The 27,361-nt window shown below is 47.1% G+C and overlaps 1 protein-coding gene across 7 annotated transcripts in view; it reads left to right on the top strand.

The window, feature by feature from the left end:
* The window catches only part of mast1 (microtubule associated serine/threonine kinase 1), a 57,041-nt gene that overhangs the window by 21,729 nt on the left and 7,951 nt on the right, over positions 1 to 27,361 (top strand). For 4 of the 7 annotated variants that reach the window (XM_031899445.1, XM_031899446.1, XM_031899443.1 and 1 more), the window contains 18 exons: positions 1,039 to 1,130; positions 1,210 to 1,285; positions 7,521 to 7,602; positions 7,701 to 7,861; positions 8,149 to 8,224; positions 8,361 to 8,570; positions 9,218 to 9,322; positions 10,074 to 10,203; positions 10,287 to 10,354; positions 10,451 to 10,539; positions 11,103 to 11,311; positions 12,445 to 12,583; positions 13,900 to 14,032; positions 24,444 to 24,609; positions 24,875 to 24,976; positions 25,713 to 25,835; positions 26,196 to 26,305; positions 27,026 to 27,186. In XM_031899445.1, the coding sequence (XP_031755305.1) occupies positions 1,039 to 1,130; positions 1,210 to 1,285; positions 7,521 to 7,602; positions 7,701 to 7,861; positions 8,149 to 8,224; positions 8,361 to 8,570; positions 9,218 to 9,322; positions 10,074 to 10,203; positions 10,287 to 10,354; positions 10,451 to 10,539; positions 11,103 to 11,311; positions 12,445 to 12,583; positions 13,900 to 14,032; positions 24,444 to 24,609; positions 24,875 to 24,976; positions 25,713 to 25,835; positions 26,196 to 26,305; positions 27,026 to 27,186 (2,232 nt within the window). The remainder of the gene's footprint in view (positions 1 to 1,038; positions 1,131 to 1,209; positions 1,286 to 7,520; positions 7,603 to 7,700; positions 7,862 to 8,148; positions 8,225 to 8,360; positions 8,571 to 9,217; positions 9,323 to 10,073; positions 10,204 to 10,286; positions 10,355 to 10,450; positions 10,540 to 11,102; positions 11,312 to 12,444; positions 12,584 to 13,899; positions 14,033 to 24,443; positions 24,610 to 24,874; positions 24,977 to 25,712; positions 25,836 to 26,195; positions 26,306 to 27,025; positions 27,187 to 27,361) is intronic. The other 3 variants (XM_031899447.1, XM_031899444.1, XM_031899449.1) reach the window with 1 other exon arrangement.

Below are 27,361 nucleotides of genomic sequence, written 5' to 3'. Positions count from 1 at the left end.
GGTGGGTCTGACTGTACTGTATGGGTGGGACTGACTGTACTGTATGGGTGGGTCTGACTGTACTGTATGGGTAGGTCTGACTGTACTGTATGGGTGGGTCTGACTGTGCTGTATGGGTAGGTCTGTACTGTATGGGTGGGTCTGACTGTACTGTATGGGTGGGTCTGACTGTACTGTATGGGTGGGCCTGACTGTGCTGTATGGGTGGGACTGACTGTACTGTATGGGTGGGTCTGACTGTACTGTATGGGTGGGTCTGACTGTACTGTATGGGTAGGTCTGACTGTACTGTATGGGTGGGTCTGACTGTGCTGTATGGGTAGGTCTGTACTGTATGGGTGGGTCTGACTGTACTGTATGGGTGGGTCTGACTGTACTGTATGGGTGGGCCTGACTGTGCTGTATGGGTGGGTCTGACTGTACTGTATGGGTAGGTCTGTACTGTATGTGTAGGTCTGACTGTACTGTATGGGTGGGTCTGACTGTAATGTATGGGTAGGTCTGACTGTAATGTATGGGTGGGTCTGACTGTGCTGTATGGGTGGGCCTGACTGTGCTGTATGGGTGGGTCTGACTGTGCTGTATGGGTGGGTCTGACTGTACTGTATGGGTGGGTCTGACTGTACTGTATGGGTGGGTCTGACTGTACTGTATGGGTGGGTCTGACTGTACAGTATGGGTGGGTCTGACTGTACAGTATGGGTGGGTCTGACTGTACAGTATGGGTGGGTCTGACTGTACTGTATGGGTGGGTCTGACTGCACTGTACTAATATTGAGCACTGACAGCTTTCTGTATATTTCAGGGTGCAGAGTGCATGATATACTGCATTACTATGTGTGCACACCAAGTAAATCTCTGGAGGTGTCAGGCTCTTGCTGTCTCCCAGGGGAGTAGCTTTTCCCTAGAGGCCTCAGCCTGCCCTATGTATAGCTGCGCCCTCTCACATACTGCCAGGCCTGTGTCCCTGCTGATGGCACAGTAGGCGACAGGGCGGGTTTGTTCCTATCAGTTATACGTGTTCCTTTTCCTTCACAGTTGCAGAAGCAGCAACAGAAAGAGTTTAATCCTCACAAGCAGCAGTTCCCCCACTCTCCCCCGGCCCCACTCCCCCCTGCCGGGGCATATAGGTAAGTGAGTGATATGTCGCTGCACTGCGGCCGGTTCCTACCATCGGTGCAACTATAACGCTCGCTGTTTCCTCTCTAGGTGGGAGCCCTATGGACAGTCCCAGGAACTTCTCCCCCAGCGCCGCTGCTCACTTCTCCTTTGCATCATCTCGCAGGTACGTATGTATGTTACGTATGTGTGTATTTATCTTTCTATGTACCGTATATACTCGAATATAAGCCGAGGTACCTAATTTTACCTAAGAAAAATGGAAAAACGTATTGACTCGAGTATAAGCCTAGGGGGGGAAATGCAGCCGCTACTGCTAAGTTTCAATAATCAAAATAAATACCAATAAAATTATATTAAATGAGGCATCAGTGGGGTATAAGTTTTTAAATATTTATTTCAAAGAAAAACAGTAAGTTAGCTCTGTGGAGAAGTGGAGAAGAGGGTCAACAAAAACAATATGGTATCAACAATGATAACTGAAGAGTACTACACCCCTTAGCTCAGTCCTTCAAAACTGTATATAGATTATATAGAATATAAAGTGCCATGCCTAGTGCAGAATGGGACAGGTGAGGATGGTAGATAAAGATGAATTTGGGTGTGGGCCAGGGCACTGGAGGGTCTGGTTGCGGGTGGCCTAATTTGCACACAAAGGACAGAGGGTGCTAGTCTGGAGGGACCCATGGCACCCGACTCGAGTATAAGCCGAGGGTGACTTTTTCAGCACATATGTGTGTATTTATCTTTATATGTATGTATGTATTTATGTTTGTATGTATGTATGTGTTTATATCTATTATGTATTTATGTGTCACTCCTCCACCCGCAATTACCCTCAGCAAATCACCACCCCCAGCTCCGCCACCAGATTTGCATGGGTATCTTCTGGCCGTTAGGAATAGTTTCTAGAACCGAGCAAGGCATTGAGGTATATATGATTCACCCAGCGTGGAACTGGGCCCAGATCCGATCCCCCCTAGGGCGTAGCCGCGATCCGCCGTCTCCCTCCCCCTCGACGCGCCGCAGGTAGGTTTCTTTTAGGAGGGAGTCAGAGGGTGTTGGGACCCCTGAGGCAGAAGCCCCGGCGGACCCTGCACCCCCCAGTCTGACCCTGGATTCACCACTGGGAAATTCAGAACCTTTTGGGGAGGATTCGATTCTGCAGTCCATCCATACTTTCCAACACCCTTTGGCTTCCTGAGCTGGGGTTCCTACAGTCCATGCTCCGATGCTTTATGGCCATATGGTTACTAGCACTCTGCGGTCAGTCTGTCACAAACCTACCTCAATGATCAGAATCTAGACCTCCCCATATGTAATAAAAGGCACTAAGTTTGCCCAGGAGCAGTAACCCATACAGATGACCAGTAAATGCTACCTGCTGATGGGTTGCTAGCGGTTCCTGCTTCTGGGCAAACTTAGCGCCTTTTATTACATAGCCCCTTTAATGTTTTTAGACTCTTCTCAGTTGACATTGAATCTTTCCTGGAATTAAACCTTTTGTTTTTCTCTGGTGAATTGTGCCGTGACTTTATGTGGTCAAGGTAGTTGCACTTTTATTCCTTCTAGTGAGCAGCCTGCATTCGTTCCATCGAGTACTGACTCATTAGTTCTTGTGGAAGCCCAATGTATACTCAATAGCTTCCTGCAGAGAGGCAGATCTAAAGCGGTTCTTCTAGACCAGTGGTTCTCAACCTTCCTAATGCTGCGACCCTTTAATACAGTTCCTCATGTTGTGGTGACCCCCAACCCTAAAATTATTCCTAAGACCATCGGAAATATATGTTTTCCGATGGTCTTAGGCGGCCCCTGTGATTGGGTTGTTCGACCCCCAAAGGGATCCCGTCCCACAGGTTGAGAACCGCTGTTCTAGACTAAAAAGACCAATGTTGATATCATGATAACTCTTGGTCTAGAAGCCCCATCTCTTTTTTGGAAGGCAATATATCCATCAATATATATCAATTTATCCATGGGGATTTTTGAGCTCAAAAATAAAAAATCAGGTACTTCAGCTTTTTCACCATAGCAGAGCATTGGACTAGCACAGCTAATGATGTGACCTTGTGTAGAGTATTGCAGAACAGCCCCCCCATGAAGAAAGCTAATTGGTATCAGTGTATTAGTAGCCAAGTGCTGCTCCAATTATGTGTCATAGTGGGGGTGTATATGCCATCCCTGAGGGTGTGTAGCCCAGGCCAGTCCATTTTTTTATAGCAGAAGTGCACAAAAGGTTAGTGGTTTTGCTTAACTAAGAACATTGTTGGTGGGGCACTGATATTGGGGGATCAGGCATGGCTAGGGATAGTCATGTCTGGCTAGTAGGGATATCAGTTTATCCCACAGGCATTCAGTTGGGTTACAATCAGGGCTCTGCACAGTCACGTTCTTTATATCAAGGCTTTCCATTAGGTGTTAGAACATTGTCTGTGGGATTTGCTTCCATTCTTAGAAGGTGGGGCACTGATATTGGGGATCAGGCATGGTTATGGATAGTCATGTCTGGCTAGTAGGGATATCAGTTCATCCCACAGGCATTCAGTCAGGGCTCTGTGCAGTCACGTTCTTTATATCAAGGCTGTCCATTAGGTGTTGGAGCATTGTCGGTGGGATTTGCTTCCATTCAGCCACATAAGTGAGGTTGGGCAGTGATGTTGGCTATCAGGTCTGGGTAACAGTGGTCACTATATACTTACCATAAGCACAAGTTTCCCTTTGAACAACTGTTATTATGTCTCTATCTCTCCTGTTTTCACCTTGCACTCCTGGCAGCCCCCACTCCTTGTAGTGTTGTAGTACGAGGCAACAAGAGCAACTGTTTGGTAACGTGAGTGCTGGCTCCGCTTGCCATTGGAATACAGATCGATCAGTTCCATTTCATTGGCCAGGGCCGTGTTTCCCAAAGCTGCTGACGCGATGCAAGAAGCGCATTTTGTGCGGCTAGAACCAGTTCTGTTGACATTTCATTAACTCCTGCAGGCTTTTTGTTAGAGTAGCTTTCTAGTCCCCATTTAGCATTGCTTTTTAGAACTACTGGCCCAGGCTATGTGATCCCACTGTTATGGGAATGAGCGGGTGTAGGTACTGCTTTATACAGCTGCACTCTGTACTAGTAATCTAGATTCTCTAATAATCTATCCACTGAACTGATGGCTCTGGCAACCTGGATCTGTGCACTTCTACTGGGGCTTAGATACAAAGGCAGTCCAACCTACCTACATCCGCAGGTACCTACCTAGTAACTGGCGCCTGTCCCACTGCTGGACTATTACAGGATACAATGATAGCTATTATTATTATTTATTTCAATGAGAAAAATGTAGGGGTCATTTACAATCCTAGGTTCAATTTCAGATGCAAATCGCCATGTTTTGTGCCCCCAGTGCAGACTTTTCCCCATAATTCCAGATAACTGAGGTGCATGTAACTATTACCTACAATGAACATATCTTATATGTTTTGTGTCAGTTTATGTATTGCTCTTCAGTGGCAGCTTTCAATTTGGTAGTTTGGAGCAGAATAACATATTTACCCATTTTGGATTTGTCAGAAAGTGACCTTTATGAACATATATGGTTTTCTGGGGTTCCTGGGGGCTTATGACACATAATGCGCATACAGGGTCCTTATTCTGCAGCAGCCACAGTGTCAACCATAAAAATGGAAATGTACTATTTTCATTATGGAGTCCATACATGCACACACACGTAAACCTATAAAAAAGAACTTATTATGTTGTTACCTAATGATATGTGGGAGGTAAGATGGAAGCTTTGAGGCAATTTTCAGAAATATCATCAAAAACACTAACTTTAGGAAAGCTTTGTTGTGTGATAGTTTGTAGTAGAAAGACAAAGTTACCCATTTTGGATTCTGGAGAATGTGGGCTTTTTAAAAATATTAGGCTTTCTGGGGGAGAACTTACTTTTTTGTGGCTTTACCCCATGTGAAATGCTGTAAATGTGTTGATTTTGTAGTAACTGAAGTGACAGTAATGACAGTACATATGTTCACATTGGGGCCCCTACATGCCACATATTTAGGGAAACCTATACATATTGGGCATCAAACTGTTCAGTGGACCCCTGGCGTTCATATTTAGGGTATTTTATGTTGGTCCATAATGACCTGTAGGAGATGCTGTCAGTTGCAAACTGTAAGCTGATTTTTCATAATTTTCGGAAATCTTTAAAACAAGTTTTAGGAATCCAGTACCTTGTACTATACAGTAAGAGATCTTACCCAGGCTGGCTTTAGGCAGCAGCAACTCCCTGCAACTCCTGGTAACTTACATTGGCCCTTCCCTCTCAAGTAAGCCCTTGTTGTACTGGAGAAAGGGTTACCCCACACTGATCTTGTTCTCACAAAGTGGTTCTTTAAAAACAAATTAACTCTTTATGGTTAACATATCTTCACAATCTCCCTTATTGGTGCTATCTCAGATGGCACAACCTCACAAATCTCTAAATGCTTTATTTACTCCCGCATATCAGTTGTTATTTTCATAATTACAGCAGTAGGGTTCACAAAACCCAATGATTACAAATCCTTCCTGGCATTTACTACTTCTACTGGAACCTATGTCCATTCTAGGCTGCCAGAACACCACTTCCTCAGTAAGTGGGGATAACAAAAGAGATAAAGCGCATGTTGCCTTCCCCTTTTATAGACTCAGGGTATCCTGACACCCTCTGGCCAGTTACTGAACTGCCAGGAAAATACTTTAAAGGGGAACTCCGGCTGCCGAACCAAAATATATTAACGAGCCCCACACAATACAGAAACCCCTAATATACCTATCACTGTAATATGTTCCTTCAAACAGTATGAATAAATACCATACCTTTTTTTGAGAACAAGAACTTTTTAAATGGTAATTTTACATAAAGCACTTGAAATAAGAAACATGGTGCAGGGTTAGATACATTATTAGAGAGGTGTAGAAATGAGAAACACCCCTCCTCCAAACTTTAAATTAGGCCTAGCTCTTAGTTGGTCATTAGTGATTTACCCTTAGGTCAGGCAGGTTTGGGTTGAAATTTGGGCGACCATTGCAGGTTCAGGTTGGGTGTGGGTCAGACTGGGGAAGTGCACTCTTCCACTGCTCCCAAAGTTTCCATCTTGGAACCTAAGGAGCGCCAGAAGAAGCATACAGAAGAAAGTAGAAAAGATGCAGGTTAGGGTCGGTGCGGGTCCTACAGTGGCAATATTTGTATGTTAGGTTTGGGCGTGGGTTTGGGTGTTGGTTTGGTTGTGGGTTTAGGTGTACATTTGGGTGTGAGTTTAGGTGTAGGTTTGGGTGTGGGTTTGGGTGTTGGTTTGGTTGTGGGTTTGGGTGTTGGTTTGGGTGTGGGTTTGGTTGTGGGTTTAGATGTACATTTGGGTGTGAGTTTAGGTGTTGGTTTGGGTGTGGGTTTAGGTGTTGGTTTGGGTGTTGGTTTGGTTGTGGGTTTAGTTGTAGGTTTGGGTGTGTGTTTAGTTTTGGTTGTGGGTTTGGGTGTTGGTTTGGGTGTGGGTTTAGGTGTACATTTGGGTGTGAGTTTAGGTGTTGGTTTGGGTGTGAGTTTGGGTGTGGGTTTAGATGTTGGTTTGGGTGTGGGTTTAGGTGTTGGTTTGGGTGTGAGTTTGGTTGTGGGTTTAGGTGTTGGTTTGGGTGTGAGTTTGGGTGTAGGTTTGGGTGTGAGTTTAGGTGTTGGTTTGGGTGTGAGTTTGGGTGTGGGTTTGGGTGTGAGTTTGGTTGTGGGTTTAGGTGTTGGTTTGGGTGTGAGTTTGGGTGTGAGTTTAGGTGTAGGTTTGGGTGTTGGTTTGGGTGTGAGTTTGGGTGTGAGTTTGGGTGTGGGTTTGGGTGTGGGTTTGGGTGTGGGTTTGGGTGTGAGTTTGGGTGTGGGTTTGGGTGTGGGTTTAGGTGTTGGTTTGGGTGTGAGTTTGGGTGTGAGTTTGGGTGTGGGTTTAGGTGTTGGTTTGGGTGTGGGTTAAGGCCACATGAGGGTTACATTTTTCCTGACCTGCACGTCACTACTTTCCAAAATCTTCCCATGCATGACTACCTGAAATAAGGTTGGCAAAACCTTACCCATACACATAGAAAGGCATATTTACCCATTTTGCCCCAGAATATGTTATTTCCAAAAATGAATGGTTTCCTGGGGGTGACCCTACTGTTTTCAAAAGTAGAAATCTAGCGGTGCTTTAAATATTTGGTAGTGCGCTACTGGGAGTGTTTGACCTGTTTAAGTCATAAATCTCCATAATCCCCTTCATATCTCATACCTTTGCCTTCGGGACGCATGGGATCTTCCAAATGAGTTGTATTTTCACCTATGAGATGCCTCTATACTATGAAACTGGCTCTTGGTACCAATGCCTGTGTGGGGTTAAATGGAAGCCATCTTTTCCAGCAGAACCGATGGCCGTCGCTGGTCCTTGGCCTCCCTCCCGTCGTCCGGCTATGGGACAAATACCCCGAGTTCCACGGTGTCGGTGAGTACCATTACATGGGAAGCGACAGAAGGAACCCCCATAAGTATGTGATAGTAATATTAACTGTGCTTTTTATATTCCCCTTTGTCTTTCATTAGTCCTCCTCCTCCTCTCAGGAACGCCTACACCAGCTCCCCTTCCAGCCCACACTGGATGAGCTCCACTTCCTTTCCAAACACTTTGGCAGCACAGAAAGTATCCCCGATGATGATGGGGGGCGCAGGTCACCTGCGGTCAGACCACGATCCCGCAGCTTAAGGTCAGTTTATTGCAAAAAGTCCCAAAGGGACAGTTGCTCCAGTCTGCCCGTGTCACGCAGGAGATGGTTGGTCATCTTGTGGATTGTAAGCTCTTTTGGGCAGGGCTCTCTTCACCTCTTGTATCGGTTATTGATTGCTTTATATGTTACTCTGTATGTCCAATGTATGTAACCCACTTATTGTACAGCGCTGCGGGATATGTTGGTGCTTTATAAATAAATGAAATAATAATAGTACAATAGAATTTCTCCCTCTGTTTTTGACTGACCTTTTTCTTTCCTTGCAGTCCTGGCCGATCTCCCTCCTCTTATGACAATGAAATTGTGATGATGAACCATGTTTATAAAGAGAGGTTTCCCAAGGTAAGATGTCCGTTCCTGTCATGGCCGCTGATATGACATATGACAGACACTTTTCTTCTGCAGAGTATTGTATCTGTATCCGCAGATGTGAAACAGTAGGACGTTTTCATTCATTACTATTGGTTTTGTCTTCCAGGCCACAGCGCAGATGGAGGATAGGCTACGGATGTTCATCTCCTCCTTCTCCCCCGAGAATGTCCTACCACTGGCGGACGGACTCCTCAACTTTATCCACCATCAGATCGTGGAGCTGGCGAGGGACTGCCTGAACAGGAGCACCGAGGGCATGATCACAACCGCCCACTTTTACCAACTACAGGAGAATCTGGAGAAGCTGCTGAATGATGTAAGGGAGAGAGGGAAATGGTATACGGGGTGGGGGGAAATTCTGAATTTTGGGAAAGGGTGATGGGTGAGTAGAAAGGATATTTAGGGCAGTGTCTAACACTAAAGTTGTGCCTTCAGCAGTAACATGGAAGTGCCTAGTTCCAAAGATGGTCCTTGTATTTACCTGTTACTCCTATTGAGTTCTACATAATCACGTTTCTTTGGGAGCACCAAATAGGTCCTTTATGAAAGGTCAAGACTGACTTTGAAGTCAACCTATGCAGCTCTGATCCAGTCCTAAATGGGTTTAAGCCTTTCTCTTCCAAAGATGGAAGAGCTTGGTGGACTCAAGGTTGGACTCAAATAGGTCCTATCAGGCAGCCAGTGACTGCAAACTATGGGTCAAATGAAAGTTTAGTTGGGTTGTTGAGTAGTCCATCAGTTCATCTTGCTAAATGTTTTGGGGTTCCCAGCAAGAAATCATTAGCTATAGTTTAACCCCTAGAAGCTCAATTGCTTCCTCTGCCTTTGGAGAGCATGAAGTATAACATAGAGAGGTAGTTCAAGGCAAAATGGCAATCCGACTGTTAAGGCTTACGGGGTTGCATGGATTAAGGTGAAGAGCAGTTGAATATTGAAGAGTAAGACTCTATATTTCCCTTGCAGGCAGTGGAACGTTCTTCAGAGGGATCAGAAGTTGCCTTCATTGCTCAACTGATGAAAAATCTTTTAATCATCATCTCTCGACCTGCTCGTCTGCTGGAGTGTCTGGTGAGAAACAGTGAACTGCAAATGCGCAAAGTACAATGTAGCCTCTTAATCTTCTACCTATAGCCTGTAGCCTTGTGCCTTTATATGGGCACAGAACCCCTCAGTGACTGCTAATATCCTTATCATTTACAGTAGGGGGTACATTATCCCTTATAATACATGAGTGATACTCAGAGTTCCCTGTATAACTGCAGCCTTGTGCCTTTATATGGGCACAGAACCCCTCAGTGACTGCTAATATCCTTATCATTTACAGTAGGGGGTACATTATCCCTTATAATACATGAGTGATACTCAGAGTTCCCTGTATAACTCAGCCTGCAGCCTTGTGCCTTTATATGGGCACAGAACCCCTCAGTGACTGCTAATATCCTTATCATTTACAGTAGGGGGTACATTATCCCTTATAATACATGAGTGATACTCAGAGTTCCCTGTATAACTCAGCCTGCAGCCTTGTGCCTTTATATGGGCACAGAACCCCTCAGTGACTGCTAATATCCTTATCATTTACAGTAGGGGGTACAGTATCCCTTATAATACATGAGTGATACTCAGAGTTCCCTGTATAACTGCAGCCTTGTGCCTTATCCCTATGGTCACAGTACTGCACAGTGACATATGTTATCCTTGTAGTTTGCCATTGGGGTAGGATGTCCTATGGCACCGATCATTATAAAGCAAGTCCCATACAGGGTGCATGTACATGGAATACAGTACTGTACTCACTACTTGTGTATGTTGTGGGCAGGAATTTAACCCTGAAGAGTTCTATCACATGCTGGAGGTAGCCGAGGACCAGGTGAAAGAAGGAAACTTGAAAAAAGACATACCCCAATACATCCTGAGACAGTTGGGATTAACCAGGGATTCCTTCCCAGGTAACCTACAGAACCCCCTAAACTACCAGTTCATAACATAAGGAGAAGGCGCTAACATGGCCATGTGTTTACCCACCTTACAGAGGTAGCCGCTCCCGAGGAACCAGTGACCCTGGAAGCACAAACCTCAGAAGCAGAGGACAACGTAGAGGTAAGAAAGCAATAGGAACCCACCATGCTCAGCCTTATTGCCTCCATCTTGTACCCATCTCTCATTTCACCTTTCCCCGTCTTTTTTATTTTATAGGCAAAGAGTGGGGCGGCCCATAAACCCATCAGACCACCCGAGGAAAGTGACTTTGAAAATATAAAGCTCATCAGTAACGGAGCCTATGGGTAATATGTACAGTATATTTGGCGGTGCGCTGTCTCTCCAAAATGGGGTCCCAGGGATATATATGGAAAGGTTAATCCTTAATGCCCTACCCTACAACTGTCCCATCAGTCAGCTGCTAGTCCAATGACCTTGAGGCCAGTAGCTCAATTCAAATCTGAAATAACCATGTCTGAATAATCTGGTCTGGTCCAACAGTCTTGGTCCTATACGCAAATGATCAGATGATTCTGCTCGCCCAATGGATACGAGCCCTATATTGGCCATACATGAGAACATTGCCTTATCTGGCCTCCAAGGGTGAGGACCAACTCAGGCTGATCAAGTTATTACAATCTCAGGCCAATACTCATTTCCCATGGGCACCCAAATCACATGACCCGGCAGGAGAGGACCTCATGCACCTCCTGGTGCTGTTCTCAGCCAAAAGATATTGGGCAGTGAGACCATCAGTCAAGATAACTGAACCAAAGCCACAGTTTCAGGCAGTTGTCAGGCCAAACTATGCAGGAGATGTCCCCATTGGTGATGACCTGACCCAATGAGATGATCTCTCTCGCTCTAGAGCGGTGTATTTGGTGCGTCACCGGGAGACGCGGCAACGCTTTGCCATGAAGAAGATCAACAAGCAGAACTTGCGTCTGAGGAAACAAGTCCACCAGGCCTTTGTAGAACGGGACATTCTGACCTTTGCTCAGAACCCCTTTGTGGTCAGCATGTTCTGCTCCTTCCAGACCCGTAGGCACCTCTGTATGGTGATGGAGTATGTGGAAGGTAGGTATGATCGTGCCGCGTTGTACTTCCTTCCTTGTTTCACTACTGTTTGTATGCACCCTGTGTAGCTTGGTCGGCTCCACTCAGGGGTCCAGCTTGCAGCCCTCCAGCTGTTGTTGGGTTGGAATGCTTGACAGTCGGAAGATGGTGGAAGTGGTTGCTTAGCAATAACTTGAGGGTTGCAGGCTGAGCATCCCTAACTCAGATAATGGTGATTTCTTTATTTCAAACTGTTTATACTTTATTTCTCTGATGTCCCTTCTTCTTTACTCTCCTTTCTTCTCTCTTGGTCTCTCTTCCCACCAAAACCTTCCATGTCACTAACGTATCCCCTAATCCCTCTTGCTCCTTCGCACTCCCCCTTTCATGCACTTTATTCCTCCCATGTCCTTCTCTGCTGTCCTTCTTCTCTACCTCCTTCATTCTACTCCTGACTTACTCATTCCTCCCATGCCAACTATTATCTGATGCCCCTTCTTTCATCTTACTACTACTACTTTCTCTGCTTCTCTCTACTCCTATACTGCACATTCAACATTCATTTGATACCACTTGGGATGCCCTTTCTGTCTGTGCTCTTCCTGCTCCTCATACTGGGGTGTCCCTTCTTTATTCTCTCTTCTCACCTACCCATGCCATGTACCCTTCCTTCTTTATTTTCTTTTCTTTGCTCATACTTTTTTTTTTTTGTACTCCCCCTATATTTCTCATTTCTATTTCTCGTTTCTTTATTGTCACTAACATATTCTCTGATGCCCCTTACTCATAAAACTTCTCCTTTTCTTCCACTTTCTTGTCTCTACTACCAACTCCATCTCACAAACTCCCCCCGTCTCTCCTACTTTCTTTTCACACCAATCCCTTCCATCACATTTGTTACCTGATTCCTGCTTTACTCTCCCTCGTTGTGCCATGCACATTCTCCCTCCTTCCCCCCTTATTCTCCCTTTTCTCATTTTCCCATGTTTCCTCCATGCCACCACCCTATTGCCCTCCCTTCTCTCTCCCGCTCTGTTATCCAACCGATTCATTCCATGTCACTAACTAATTCTCTGGTGCCCCTTCCTCCTTTGCTCTCCCTCCTCCTCTTTTCCGCTCCGCTGTCCCACCGACCCCCTCCCTGTCACTAACAGGGGGTGACTGTGCCACCCTACTGAAGCACATTGGTGCTCTCCCATTGGAAATGGCGCGGTTATATTTCGCAGAGACGGTTCTAGCTCTGGAATACCTACATAATTATGGGATTGTGCACCGAGATCTGAAACCGGACAAGTAAGCAGCCCTCTCTGTACATAATGCAGTGTGTAGCTGAATGTGTTTGCAGTGCCCAGTATTGTATTAGATCTCTGTCTATCTGACTTTATATTCAGTTCTGCTGTTTATCCCTGTGCTGCCCCCCCCCACATTATTCTCACTATTATTGTGTCTTGTTATTCACCCCCTCGTCCCTCCCTCCCACCCTGCCTGCCTCCCCCCCTATGCACGGCTCTTTATCGCCCATTCTTCTACACTTAATCTTCACTCTTTGCCTCTGCCCATCACTTCTCTGCTTCACCTTTACTTCTTCCCATGCTCACTCACTTACCTACTGCCCAACACTCCTTCTGCCTGACACACCCACTGCCCAACACTCCTTCTGCCTGACACACCCACTGCCCAACACTCCTTCTGCCTGACACACCCACTGCCCAACACTCCTTCTGCCTGACACACCCACTGCCCAACACTCCTTCTGCCTGACACACCCACTGCCCAACACTCCTTCTGCCTGACACACCCACTGCCCAACACTCCTTCCCCCTGACACACCCACTGCCCAACACTCCTTCTGCCTGACACACCCACTGCCCAACACTCCTTCTGCCTGACACACCCACTGCCCAACACTCCTTCTGCCTGACACACCCACTGCCCAACACTCCTTCTGCCTGACACACCCACTGCCCAACACTCCTTCCCCCTGACACACCCACTGCCCAACACTCCTTCTGCCTGACACACCCACTGCCCAACACTCCTTCCCCCTGACACACCCACTGCCAAACACTCCTTCTGCCTGACACACCCACTGCCCAACACTCCGTCTGCCTGACACACTCACTGCCCAACACTCCTTCTGCTGGACACACCCATTTCCTGACACACCCACTGCCCCGCACACCCACTGTCTAACACACCCACTGTCTAACTTACCCACTGCCTGCCCCACCCACAGCCTGGCACACCCACTGCCTGACATGCCCATGGCTTGACACACCCACTGCCTGACACACCTACAGCCTGGCACACCCACTGGCTGACATGCCCATGGCTTGACACACCCACTGCCTGGCACGCCCACTGACTGCCATGCCCACTGACTGCCACGCCCATGGCTTGACACACCCACAGCCTGACACACCCACTGACTGTATTCATTGTCTCATTCACATGTTCACTCCCTATTTATGTTCATTAATTCCCTTACATAATTCAGTACTCAGACTTTCACTCTTCATTCAGAAACTCATTCACTGCATGTTTTCCTTTTCTCTCTTCACGTTTCCTCCTCACTTTCTGTCTTGTTGTTATTTACTCTCTTCCCTTAGTCTCCTAATCACTTCGATGGGTCACATAAAGCTTACAGATTTCGGCCTGTCCAAGATGGGGCTTATGAACCTCACCACTAATCTCTATGAAGGACACATCGAGAGCGAAGCAAGGGAATTCCTGGACAAGCAGGTATGGGCTTCATTCCTCCACCTCATCCTCTGTGTCACTGTATCATATTCACTGCCTGTCTGTGTCACTGTATCACCCTGCAGTGGGAGGGACAGACTCCATGTCCCATAGCCCCCTCCTGTCTGTGTCACTGTATCACCCTGCAGTGGGAGGGACAGACTCCGTGTCCCATAGCTCCCTCCTGTCTGTGTCACTGTATCACCCTGCAGTGGGAGGGACAGACTCCATGTCCCATAGCCCCCTCCTGCCTGTGTCACTGTATCACCCTGCAGTGGGAGGGGCAGACTCCGTGTCCCATAGCCCCCTCCTGTCTGTGTCACTGTATCACCCTGCAGTGGGAGGGACAGACTCCGTGTCCCATAGCTCCCTCCTGTCTGTGTCACTGTATCACCCTGCAGTGGGAGGGACAGACTCCATGTCCCATAGCCCCCTCCTGCCTGTGTCACTGTATCACCCTGCAGTGGGAGGGACAGACTCCGTGTCCCATAGCTCCCTCCTGTCTGTGTCACTGTATCACCCTGCAGTGGGAGGGACAGACTCCGTGTCCCATAGCTCCCTCCTGTCTGTGTCACTGTGTAGCACACCCTTGGGTGAGACTAATATATATGGGTAACTCCAGCACACTCAGTGACACCCCAATGACTGACCACAATAATGGTAAACAATAAGATCCCTTTTCTTTATTAAGCGTAACAAACAATCAGCAGGGATCTGACTATGATTTAAAATATTAAAGCAAGATATATATGTATAACAATATACCAAAGAACAATAACACAATTTAAATTGCCAATATAAAGTATGCAGAAAATATATATGCTAAATGTTGTAACTTAATTCCCCTGTCACAGTCCCAGATGATTTGTGCACGTTGGGGCCCTTATTGAGTTTAGCTTATTGGCCAATAGCACTGTTCCTTTCATTTGCCGGTTAGCAGTATAACTCTATAAACTTAGCGAAGAAACACTTTCCTTCCAGGTGAGAAATGACTTGGCAGAGTGTATAGTTCAGCAACAGATGGATTAGCTCCTATTGGTTAATAATACACAGTTCCCCAATAGTGTGTGGTGTTGCAGGTTACTCACAGTCTGTGCTCCAAATCACTGTATCCCCTTTAGTAACAGATTGGACACAGGCAGCTCTGCCCTCCAGCATCTGTAATCCCCTGGGCCTCTCTGCAGCCTGTCAGCCTGGGACTCTCCTACCAACAGTAGGCAGCTCCCCCCTGCTCCCTTTCTGGCTAGCACTGATAGCTCTTTTACAGGTGCAAGTCCAGAGCTGGGATAGCAGGGTCAGCTTCTCCCTGTAGCAGCTTCTCCTGGGCCAGGATCCCTGCAGGTGTCTCTCTCCCCTCTGGCAGCTCTCACACTCAGAGCAGGCACAGCAGGTAGGCAACAGGCAGCAGTTTTATCCCTGGCACCCACTTCTCTCCACTTTTTTATAATCCAGGAGGGTGGTCCTCAAAACATTTTGCGCCTTTCCTTATCATTGGTGGATTCAAAGCCCCAGCAAGGTCCTCAGGTCTGCGGCATGCTGGGATATGTAGTCCTGTAAACTGTCTATGCAATTGTTCATGTTTCTTGCTTTAGTTAGGGGTGTTACACTCTCCCCCCACCACAAATCTTGAGTCCTCTCAAGAGCAACCTTATAGAATATAATTGGCAATGCATAATATATGACAGATACATACATGTGTAGGTAACATAACTCAAATTTGTATATCTACAAAGTAAGGACATTGAAAATACACCACAGATCTACACTGGGGTGGGGTGTCACCTGAAGAGTGTGCACTAGAGGGAACATGGGCGTGGGCACTTCTATGGGCCGCAATCACAGTCTTTTCTGTACTATTGCCCAGAGAATCATAAGTAAGTCTTTGAGGTGGTCTGATTACTCTGGGTTCTCTAGTGTTAAACACTCTTGACTCTATATGTTCTTCATCACAGTCAACTCTGGAGCCAACATCTGTATCAGTCTCTAGTGTAGGCGATAGGTTGTCTGAAAGTTCATGTACAGATTCATTTCCATTTGTGATAGATGTGTCAGGAGCAACCTCTGAAACCTGGAAAGGCACATCATCCAGATTTTCTGGAATAAACTCTGGAGCATTTACATTTAATTCTGTAGTGGCTTCCTCACTATTAAAAGCAGGTCTCTCTGAGTCTGTTTCACCGAAGAAATAGTTTAAGCCCCATTCCTCCTCTTCAGATTCATCTTCACTTGAATAGATGTGACAGTCAGCCCTGGGTACAGTAGGGGTTTGACTCTGAATTCTCTTTGACCTTCTGGGTCTGGTGTTTTTGGAAGGTTTATCATCTACGGATCTGGGCTCTCTTACGGTTGGGCCAATAGGAAGTAGATGGTTCCTATGCCATGTTTTAATAGGATGATTCTTTCCTTCAGGCCTGATCTGATATACTGGAATGTTTGGAAGTTGAGAACAAATTATATAAGGTTGCGATCCCCATCTGTCAGCTAGTTTGTGTTTTCCTGGTATCCCCAGATTTCTTAGGATAACTCTGTCTCCAGGCTGTAAGTCATGGAATTTCACTTTCTGGTCATACCGGGCTTTATTTTGCTGATTTCTATTCCCTGATGCTACTTGAGCCTTCTCAAAGGCCTGTTGCAGGTTTCTTTTTAGTCTCTCCACATAACTTTGGTGTGATTTAACAGGGGTATCATCCGCAGTAACTCCAAAGGCCATATCCACAGGAAGTCTAGCTTCACGCCCAAACATTAAGAAGTAAGGTGAGTAGCCAGTGGCATCATGCTTAGTGCTATTGTATGCATGCACTAGGGTTGCCACATGATGGCTCCAATGTGTTTTCTGTTCTGATGTTAGGGTACCCAGCATATCTAACAAAGTTCTGTTAAACCTTTCAGGCTGTGGGTCCCCCTGTGGGTGGTACGGAGTTGTTCTGGATTTCTGCACTCCCAGTAGCAGTAACAGTTCATGGACAAGTTTACTTTCAAAGTCTCTGCCTTGATCCGAATGTATTCTATGTGGTAGCCCATAATGAACAAAGAATTTTTCAAAAAGCACTTTAGCTACTGTGATAGCCCGTTGATCTTTGGTTGGAAATGCTTGAGCATACCTAGTGAAATGATCTGTGATTACTAGGATGTTGCTGATGCCACCTTTATCTGGCTCAAGTGATAAAAAGTCAATACACACAAGGTCCATGGGCCCTTGACTTTCAATGTGACCCATAGGGGCATTCCGGGTTGGTAAAGTCTTTCTCTGTATACACCGTAAACAGGACCTGCAGTAATCTTCCACATCTTGCTTCATGCAAGGCCAGTAGAAGCGGTCTCTTACTAGTCCTAAAGTCTTTTCATAACCCAAATGACCATGTTCATCATGTAATGACACAAGGACACTTTCTCTGTGTTTTTCTGGGAGCAGTAACTGCCATTTCTCTTGGTTTTGTTTATTGGGGGCCCTTCTATAGACCATCCCATCTCTCAATGTTAGTCTTTCCCATTCCTTTATCAAAAGTTTAGCAAGGGGATGAGAGTCAGTTTTGAGTACTTCTACTTGTCTCTTTTTAAGAGCTTCCACGGCTACTTAACAGAGAAGGTCATCTCTTTGATCCCTTATTATATCTTCTTTAGAGAGAGGTGGTAGTGAGGTAGCCTGAATAGAGGTAATATTGCAGTAGAGTAACGGAACTCCCTCCAACTTGACGCCTATGTTCTCAGCCATGCTACCTGTTCGACATTCATAGGACACTGCTGAACACACAGTCTTTACACCTGGAGCAGGGATTTCAACCCATTCATCATCAGGGTGTAGGGCCTCATGAGGCCGTCTGGACAACCCGTCAGCATCTCCGTTACTGCGACCAGGACGGTAGCGTAGGCTAAATGTATAATTAGCTAAGGCAGCTAGCCATCTGTGCCCTGTTGCATCCAGTTTAGCTGTTGTTAAGATATACGTTAGAGGGTTGTTGTCTGTCTGGACCTCAAATTCAGTGCCATACAAGTAGTCATGGAGTTTATCAACCACTGCCCATTTTAAAGCAAGGAACTCTAGCTTATGCGCAGGATAATTCTTTTCTGCAGGGGATAAGCTTCTGCTGATAAATGCAACTGGCCTCAACAATGTTTCATGCTCTTGGTATAGCACACCTCCTAAGCCATCTCTACTGGCATCAATGTGAAGAGTATATGGCTTACTGGGATCAGCATAGGCCAGGACTGGGGCATGAGTGAGGCAATACTTTAACTGATTAAATGCTCTGTCACATTCTTCTGTCCACTTCTCCTCTATGGATTCCTTTGTCCACCCTGGAGTTGTTGATTTTCTTATCGCCCTGGTTTTGTCTTCACTCTCTTGGTCTGGGTCGATCTGCAGAAGCTGATTGAGAGGTTTAGCCACTTTGGAGAACCCTTCTACAAATCGTCTGTAATATCCGCAGAATCCAAGGAAAGAACGTAACTCAGTAGAGGTTCTGGGTTTTGGCCAGGTGGACACAGCCTCTATTTTACTGGGATCAGTAGAAATTCCAGCTGCAGACACCACATGTCCTATGTAGGTCACGGAAGGCTGACAAAATTGACATTTGTCCAGTGATAGCTTCAGGCCTTCCTTCTGGAGCCGATCAAGAACTTTCATCAACCTTTCTTCATGTTCTTCCAAAGTTCTTCCAAATACAATTAAATCATCCAGGTACACCAACACTTCTAGTAGGTGCATGTCTCCCACAGTACGCTCCATAAGCCTTTGGAAGGTTGCTGGTGCTCCACAAATACCTTGCGGCATCCGTTCAAATTCATAGAATCCAAGAGGGCATATAAAAGCAGTTTTCTCTTTATCATCTGGATGCATTGGTATTTGGTAATATCCACTTCTAAGGTCCAATACACTAAACCACTTGCTTCCTACAAGACAATTCAGGACCTCCTCTATCCGAGGGGTAGTGTATTGGTCTGGTATGGTGCGCCGATTCAGAGTTCGGTAATCCACACACATTCGGATGGACCCATTCTTTTTACGCACCACCACGATTGGGGAAGCATATGGGCTTCTTGATGCCTTGATGATCCCTGCTGCCTTCAGCTCTTCTAGGTGTTTCCTTAAATCTTCCAGGTCACCTGGAGCTATGCGCCGAGACCTCTCTCTGAAGGGCCTATCTTCCTTGAGACGAATCCTGTGTTGAGTGCTATTAGAGCAGCCCATATCCAGGTCACTTCTGGAGAACACTTGACTTTTTTCAAGCAGCTGAATCTGCAATCGGTTTCTCCAATCTTCTGGGATAGGTGAGTCGCCAAATTTGAAATCTTCTGGCTTTAACTCCCAGACATCTGAAGTTAGGTTAGTGTCAGGGATAGGGCAAACTGAATGGACTCTACCCAGCAGGGCATGGGGACGTAGTATAGCTGGTACACTGGTCGTATTCTTGAGTCCTACTCTTATGTTTCCCTTTTTGCGTTTTAAGCATTCCGCTGGCAAAGCTTCTGGAATAAGTTCAACTCCAAGAGGCAAGTCAACACCTTGTTCACCTTCAATCATGAGGTCAGGGACTGAGTCCTCCCAGCACATCTTTACCCGAGCATTCAAGCATTTTATTTGCCCAGGAGGTATTACTTGTTCTCTTCTCTGTATAAACCATACATTTCCCACACATTCTTTTGGTTCCCGCTTCTGTTTGTGCCTGGAGACCAGTATGGACTGCAGCATGGGGTGAATGTTGACTTTCTTAAAATCCAGTCTTTGTCTTGAGTCTAACAGGCCAGCAAGCATTCGCTTAATCAGATCAGTGTTGGTGCCTACCACTATGGAAGTCTTAGATCCTCCTGGTCTAGGGCACACTAGAGCCAATGCTTCAAAAGTCTCTTTAGATCCGGTCACTGAAGGTGGAAATTCCAACTTGATATTAATATAGCCATCATAAGGGAACTTTGTATCACCTAGGCCCCATAATTCAAGGTTTTCTATTTTTTCCAAAGGGATGTAGCTCAGGTATTTCTTGTAGAAATCTTGGAATAGTATAGTCACTTGAGCCCCACTGTCTAATAGAGCATCTCCGTAGATTCCTTCAATCTGGACTGGAACAACTGGAGATGGACCTGCCAGCCCTTTAGGTAATTCAGGTCCCCGCCATGTGCAAGCTTCTCTAACCCCTTTCTGGGTACGGGGAGGAAATTGTCCTTTGAGCTTTTCCATACTGGTATGGTATAATGCACCTTCTGTTGGCATCTTTCTTACTTGGGTTTTGGAGGCCTCCTCGCCATTGTCTACCCATTGTTTAAATCTATTGGAGCTTCTTTTAGGCGGGCTTCCAGTTTGCTCCTTCACTGGGGCCCTCTGAAGTTTCCCTGAGCCTTCCCTTTCTCTTTAGCCAGAAGTTTTGCTATTACCTTCTGGGCATTTTCAGCATTTCGGCACTGCCTCTTGTAATGGCCATCTTCACCACACCGATGACAGAATCCCAGTACTCCTTTTGTCCTATTTAGGTGAGGGGGCCCAGGTGCTGGGGTATTCTCATATGTGGGTTGACAATCTTGAGCCTGGCTCGAGATAGGCTTCTCACAGCATACAATATCTGACCTGCACTTAGTGTCTTTTTCTAATGCAGCCAGTTGAATTTTGGCTATCCTTTCAACCATCTCGCTCAGAGCATCCAGCCGGATGTGTATCTCACTTTGCTCTGGGGCTATAGCTCCAGTACTTGCTTGAACACTTCGGGTGGCTTCCCTTCCTGGTTCCAAGTTATTTGAAGTCATGCTTTTACTGGTAGGCAGTAACTTGGCTTCCATAAGGGCCTCTTCCTCCCGTACTTGTTTGATTAGTTGGGGGTAAGTGGGGACTGCACGGTCTTCCTTTGGCATCCTTAGCTTCCACATGATGGGATCATTCGGTTGAGCACCTTTCAGGATTTGCTTTACTCTAAGCTGGTCAGCCATATAGGGATCCATTCCTTTCTTTAATATTATATGGTGCAGTATCTTCTCTAGCCGTGGGATATAATTGGACATCCTTTCATCTTTCTCTTGGTAGGTGTGTTCAAACTGATACATGAGATCAGCCACATTCTCAGTTCGGCCATACACATCATGTAAAGCTTGCAAGTAATCAGAGGCACAACAATCCCTTTTGCTCTGCTTCAGGGCCCGAATTACATCCGCAGCTGGACCCCTCAAACTCTCAGTGATTCTCTGTTTCTTCTGTGACTCTGGAACATCCCATTCTTCAAGGGCTTGGGTGGCTTGATCCATCCAGGCTTCAAAGTCATCTTCCCCTTCTGGCGTGGGTTGTTTTCCTGAGAAAATGTGTAGTTTTCTGTATCCAAACCCGCTGTGAGGCTGTACAGGCCGAACACACTTCTCTACTAAGTTTCCTAGTGCAGTAAGGATATCTGCCCCAATGGCAGCAGGGGGCCCACATGGATTTGCTGAGAGGGATGGGTTACTAACTTCTTTGTTTCTGGCTGCTGGATGTTCAACATCTCCTTCTGGTGTGATAACTGAAACTGGTGAAGCAGGTACAATCAAGTTACACTGATATTTCTCACTGCCGAATGTCATCATGAATGGCACATCATCAGGATTGATAGGATCCTCCATTTGCAGCAAAATACATGTCTTTACATCCTTGTTATCTGTTTTCCTATCAACTATCAGGCAGCGGCCAAAAGGTGACATTTCATCCATTAGCTGGTAAATCTGCCTTGAATTTAGGTTTGTCTCTGCTATTATCAGAGCTAGGCAATACGTGGGGTTTGCCTGACGGTCATGACACCAGTCTAGCACGGCTTGTGGCTCCATCTTCGCTTCTTATGGCAGGATGCTATACAACTGGTGAAAAGGGGCGGAGTCAGTGATGTGGGTGAAGTAATCCCGGACGAGCCCCCAAATGTAGCACACCCTTGGGTGAGACTAATATATATGGGTAACTCCAGCACACTCAGTGACACCCCAATGACTGACCACAATAATGGTAAACAATAAGATCCCTTTTCTTTATTAAGCGTAACAAACAATCAGCAGGGATCTGACTATGATTTAAAATATTAAAGCAAGATATATATGTATAACAATATACCAAAGAACAATAACACAATTTAAATTGCCAATATAAAGTATGCAGAAAATATATATGCTAAATGTTGTAACTTAATTCCCCTGTCACAGTCCCAGATGATTTGTGCACGTTGGGGCCCTTATTGAGTTTAGCTTATTGGCCAATAGCACTGTTCCTTTCATTTGCCGGTTAGCAGTATAACTCTATAAACTTAGCGAAGAAACACTTTCCTTCCAGGTGAGAAATGACTTGGCAGAGTGTATAGTTCAGCAACAGATGGATTAGCTCCTATTGGTTAATAATACACAGTTCCCCAATAGTGTGTGGTGTTGCAGGTTACTCACAGTCTGTGCTCCAAATCACTGTATCCCCTTTAGTAACAGATTGGACACAGGCAGCTCTGCCCTCCAGCATCTGTAATCCCCTGGGCCTCTCTGCAGCCTGTCAGCCTGGGACTCTCCTACCAACAGTAGGCAGCTCCCCCCTGCTCCCTTTCTGGCTAGCACTGATAGCTCTTTTACAGGTGCAAGTCCAGAGCTGGGATAGCAGGGTCAGCTTCTCCCTGTAGCAGCTTCTCCTGGGCCAGGATCCCTGCAGGTGTCTCTCTCCCCTCTGGCAGCTCTCACACTCAGAGCAGGCACAGCAGGTAGGCAACAGGCAGCAGTTTTATCCCTGGCACCCACTTCTCTCCACTTTTTTATAATCCAGGAGGGTGGTCCTCAAAACATTTTGCGCCTTTCCTTATCATTGGTGGATTCAAAGCCCCAGCAAGGTCCTCAGGTCTGCGGCATGCTGGGATATGTAGTCCTGTAAACTGTCTATGCAATTGTTCATGTTTCTTGCTTTAGTTAGGGGTGTTACAACTGTATCACCCTGCAGTGGGAGGGACAGACTCCGTGTCCCATAGCCCCCTACTGTCTGTGTCACTGTATCACCCTGCAATGGGAGGGACGGACTCCATGTCACATAGCCCCCTCCTGTCTGTGTCACTGTATCACCCTGCAGTGGGAGGGACAGACTCCGTGTCCCATAGCCCCCTCCTGTCTGTGTCACTGTATCACCCTGCAGTGGGAGGGACAGACTCCGTGTCCCATAGCCCCCTACTGTCTGTGTCACTGTATCACCCTGCAGTGGGAGGGGCAGACTCCATGTCCTATAGCCCCCTCCTGTCTGTGTCACTGTATCACCCTGCAGTGGGAGGGGCAGACTCCGTGTCCCATAGCCCCCTCCTGTCTGTGTCACTGTATCACCCTGCAGTGGGAGGGGCAGACTCCGTGTCCCATAGCCCCCTCCTGTCTGTGTCACTGTATCACCCTGCAGTGGGAGGGACAGACTCCGTGTCCCATAGCCCCCTCCTGTCTGTGTCACTGTATCACCCTGCAGTGGGAGGGGCAGACTCCGTGTCCCATAGCCCCCTCCTGTCTGTGTCACTGTATCACCCTGCAGTGGGAGGGACAGACTCCATGTCCCATAGCCCCCTCCTGTCTGTGTCACTGTATCACCCTGCAGTGGGAGGGGCAGACTCCATGTCCCATAGCTCCCTCCTGTCTGTGTCACTGTATCACCCTGCAGTGGGAGGGACAGACTCCGTGTCCCATAGCCCCCTCCTGTCTGTGTCACTGTATCACCCTGCAGTGGGAGGGACAGACTCCGTGTCCCATAGCCCCCTCCTGTCTGTGTCACTGTATCACCCTGCAGTGGGAGGGACATACTCCATGTCCCATAGCTCCCTCCTGTCTGTGTCACTGTATCACCCTGCAGTGGGAGGGGCAGACTCTGTGTCCCATAGCCCCCTCCTGTCTGTGTCACTGTATCACCCTGCAGTGGGAGGGACAGACTCCATGTCCCATAGCCCCCTCCTGTCTGTGTCACTGTATCACCCTGCAGTGGGAGGGACAGACTCCATGTCCCATAGCTCCCTCCTGTCTGTGTCACTGTATCACCCTGCAGTGGGAGGGACAGACTCCGTGTCCCATAGCCCCCTCCTGTCTGTATCACTGTATCATCCTGCAGTGGGAGGGGCAGACTCCGTGTCCCATAGCTCCCTCGTGTCTGTGTCACTGTGTCACCCTGCAGTGGGAGGGGCAGACTCCGTGTCCCATAGCCCCCTCCTGTCTGTGTCACTGTATCACCCTGCAGTGGGAGGGGCAGACTCCGTGTTTCATAGCCCCCTCCTGTCTGTGTCACTGTATCACCCTGCAGTGGGAGGGGCAGACGCCATGTCCCATAGCCCCTTCCTGTCTGTGTCACGGTATCACCCTGCAGTGGGAGGGGCAGACTCCATGTCCCATAGCTCCCTCCTGTCTGTGTCACTGTATCACCCTGCAGTGGGAGGGGCAGACTCCATGTCCCACATAGTTACAGCCCCCATATTCTTTGCAGGTCTGTGGAACCCCTGAATACATCGCACCGGAGGTTATCCTTAGACAAGGTTACGGGAAGCCAGTGGACTGGTGGGCGATGGGCATAATTCTGTATGAGTTCCTGGTTGGTTGCGTGCCATTTTTTGGAGACACCCCAGAGGAGCTGTTTGGTCAGGTGATCAGTGGTAAGAATGCCCACTCTTTATTATATCTACCCCTTCCCTGTCCCCGAGCCCCTATTTTGCCCTGATGGGCTCATGAATATAAGTAGCCAGGGTGCATATTCTGAGGATATGTTGTCTAAAGGGGAACTTCATCTTTCTTCTTTTTAATTGCATATTGCTCTCCTCTGGAATTACCCTTTGTAAAGAATATATTTTTCAGATTGTACCAGATGTTGCAGTGACGTGTGCTTAAAGCTATGCATTTCCATTTACTCCCATCCTATAGATGACATTGTGTGGCCAGAAGCAGAGGAAGCTCTACCCGCCGATGCCCAAAATCTCATCTCCTGCCTCCTGCAGACAGATCCCTTACAAAGGCTTGGAACAGGTCAGTCAGTAACATGAAACTGAATGCAACCATATGAGCACAGGCCAGTAAGTCTGACACCCGTGATCTTAAAACCTAATAAATTTGTGGTGTAGTCTCTCAGATTTGCCCAGAAATCAAGCATTTGAGCATTTCTGGCCACATTCGTCATGACTAAAGGTCCCCATACACAAACTGATTGTAGCTGCCGATATCAGTCCCTTGAACCGATTCGGCAGCTTATTGGCCCGTGTAGGGGCAGAAACGACTGCCATACCCAACCGATATCTGGCCTGAAATTGGCCAGATATCGATCAGGCAGGTTAAAAGATTCAGTCAGATCGGGGACCGCACCGACTGTGCCATTGCCGCCGTTAGAATTCGATCATTTGCCCCATATCGCCCACCCGTAGGTGGGGATATCGGGAGAAGATCCGCTCGTTTGGCGACCTCGCTAAGTGAGCGGATCTTTACGTGTATGGCCACCCTAATTGTAATTATAGCAACCAATCAACAGGTCACCTCTACTGCTCTGTTGTTTGAAAGCAAACATCTGATTGGTTGCTGTCTAGACCCTTAACCCTTTGCCTCAGGCACCACATTTACTCTGAAATCTGCCCCACATTCTATATAGAAGCTATAGTGAAGGCTTATTAGAGTCTGGTTACTAAGAGGGACTTTATCCTTTACATTTATAAATGCCACCCTTTCTAATCTGTCATATTAATCCCACCCTTTCTTTATGTCACTGATCCAGGGGGAGCCATTGAGGTGAAAATTCACAGATTTTTCACTGATTTGGACTGGAATGGATTGCTCAGGCAGAAAGCTGAATTCATCCCTCACTTGGAGGCAGAAGATGATACCAGTTACTTTGACAGTAAGTGCAGCAAAACATCACTTTAATGTTCATTATATGTTAGATTTGTGCCCCCCACCCCCAAACTGTTGACCCTGGGGAACCCAAGCCTGCAAGAGTGGGCGGAGGGGGGAAATGAACAAATCTGAAGGACGACTGGACCTATGGCATTCCAACCACCCGGTGCCCACAGGGAGACCCTACAGAACAGTGTTATGGCCACGTGTTCCCCCCACACTGCACTCTATATGCCTCGCCGTGGCGCTTCTGAGTTACTACCACTAGCAGTGGCCACAGGCGGATGGGGGCCTTTTGACCCAAACAAACACCCCATGTGCCGTAGCCTGAGCAAACACTGATACATTACCTTTCTGTATTCAGCTCGATCGGATCGGTACCAGCACATTAATTCCTACGATGAGGATGATACCAATGATGAAGACTCGGTGGAGATCAGGCAGTTCTCATCCTGCACCCCAAGATTTAGTAAGGTATAGTACACCCCCCCCCCATAGGTAAGCACCGTGAGTAGCCCTCTGCCTACCATATATCCCTGGGAAAAATCTCCCACCAGAGCTCTGTGGCTCCTCCCTGTCCAGCTGTCCAGCTACTCCTATTGGCTGACTCTCCCCTACAACCTGCATTATAGAAATGTAGATCAGGGCTGTCCAGCTGGAGGCCTTCAGGCTGGATACGGTCCTCCAACCTCTCCCCCCCCCAGGTCCACTGCCAGATTTACACAGGAGTTTCTGGCAGCAACTTGGGAAGTTTTTTTATATATAAAGCTGTATATATTTTCAAATTAAACATGAAACCTAAGTTCATTATTTTATTAAGACATCCATACCCATTATAAAAGCATTTAAAAATCCCAGCTGTCAATCATATATTACCTGCTCCGCCTCTATGCCATAGAGGCGGGGCAGACAGTTACTTTCACTTTCTATTCAGAACTTCAGCCCTCCTTACTCTCCCCTCCCTCCCCACCATCTAATTGTGTAACCTGTACATGGGGATGGGCATTGGCTCATTCTGCCACATACACAAGATTTTGGGGTGATACAAAGCTTGCTGTGATAGCAGTGTCGACAAAATGGCGCCTGAGGTCCACCCATCCCTAAGCACAGGCCTTGAGGTGCCTATATATAAATACAGCCCCGCCTACAACATCTATGCCTACCCTGTAAGTGTCGGTATCTTGCTTATGGCAGGTGTATAGTAGTATGGAGCAGCTCTCCCAGCTGGAGCAGAAACCCCCCACTCCTCCTAGAGACACCAACAAACAAGAAAGGTCTGAGAAGACGACCAAGAGAGAGACGTTGGGGGGCGTCACCCTTCGAGACCGCTGCTGGAGGACCGTGTCTCCTGAAATGTGAGTAACGAATGTGACTGCCGCGGACCGCCCCACTGTGTCCAGTCATTTTCACAGAGTACTGGGGCAAGGGATCCTGCGGGGGGGAACAATTGTTTCACTTTGTGCAGAGCTCCCCGAGGTTCCCACAGATCGGGGGCCACAATACATTTCCACGTGAAGGATAACTAGGGTG

This window comes from Xenopus tropicalis, chromosome 3 (genome assembly GCF_000004195.4).
Source record: "Xenopus tropicalis strain Nigerian chromosome 3, UCB_Xtro_10.0, whole genome shotgun sequence".
NCBI classification, from domain to species: Eukaryota; Metazoa; Chordata; class Amphibia; order Anura; family Pipidae; genus Xenopus; species Xenopus tropicalis.
This window is presented reverse-complemented; position numbering and strand designations above follow the sequence as displayed.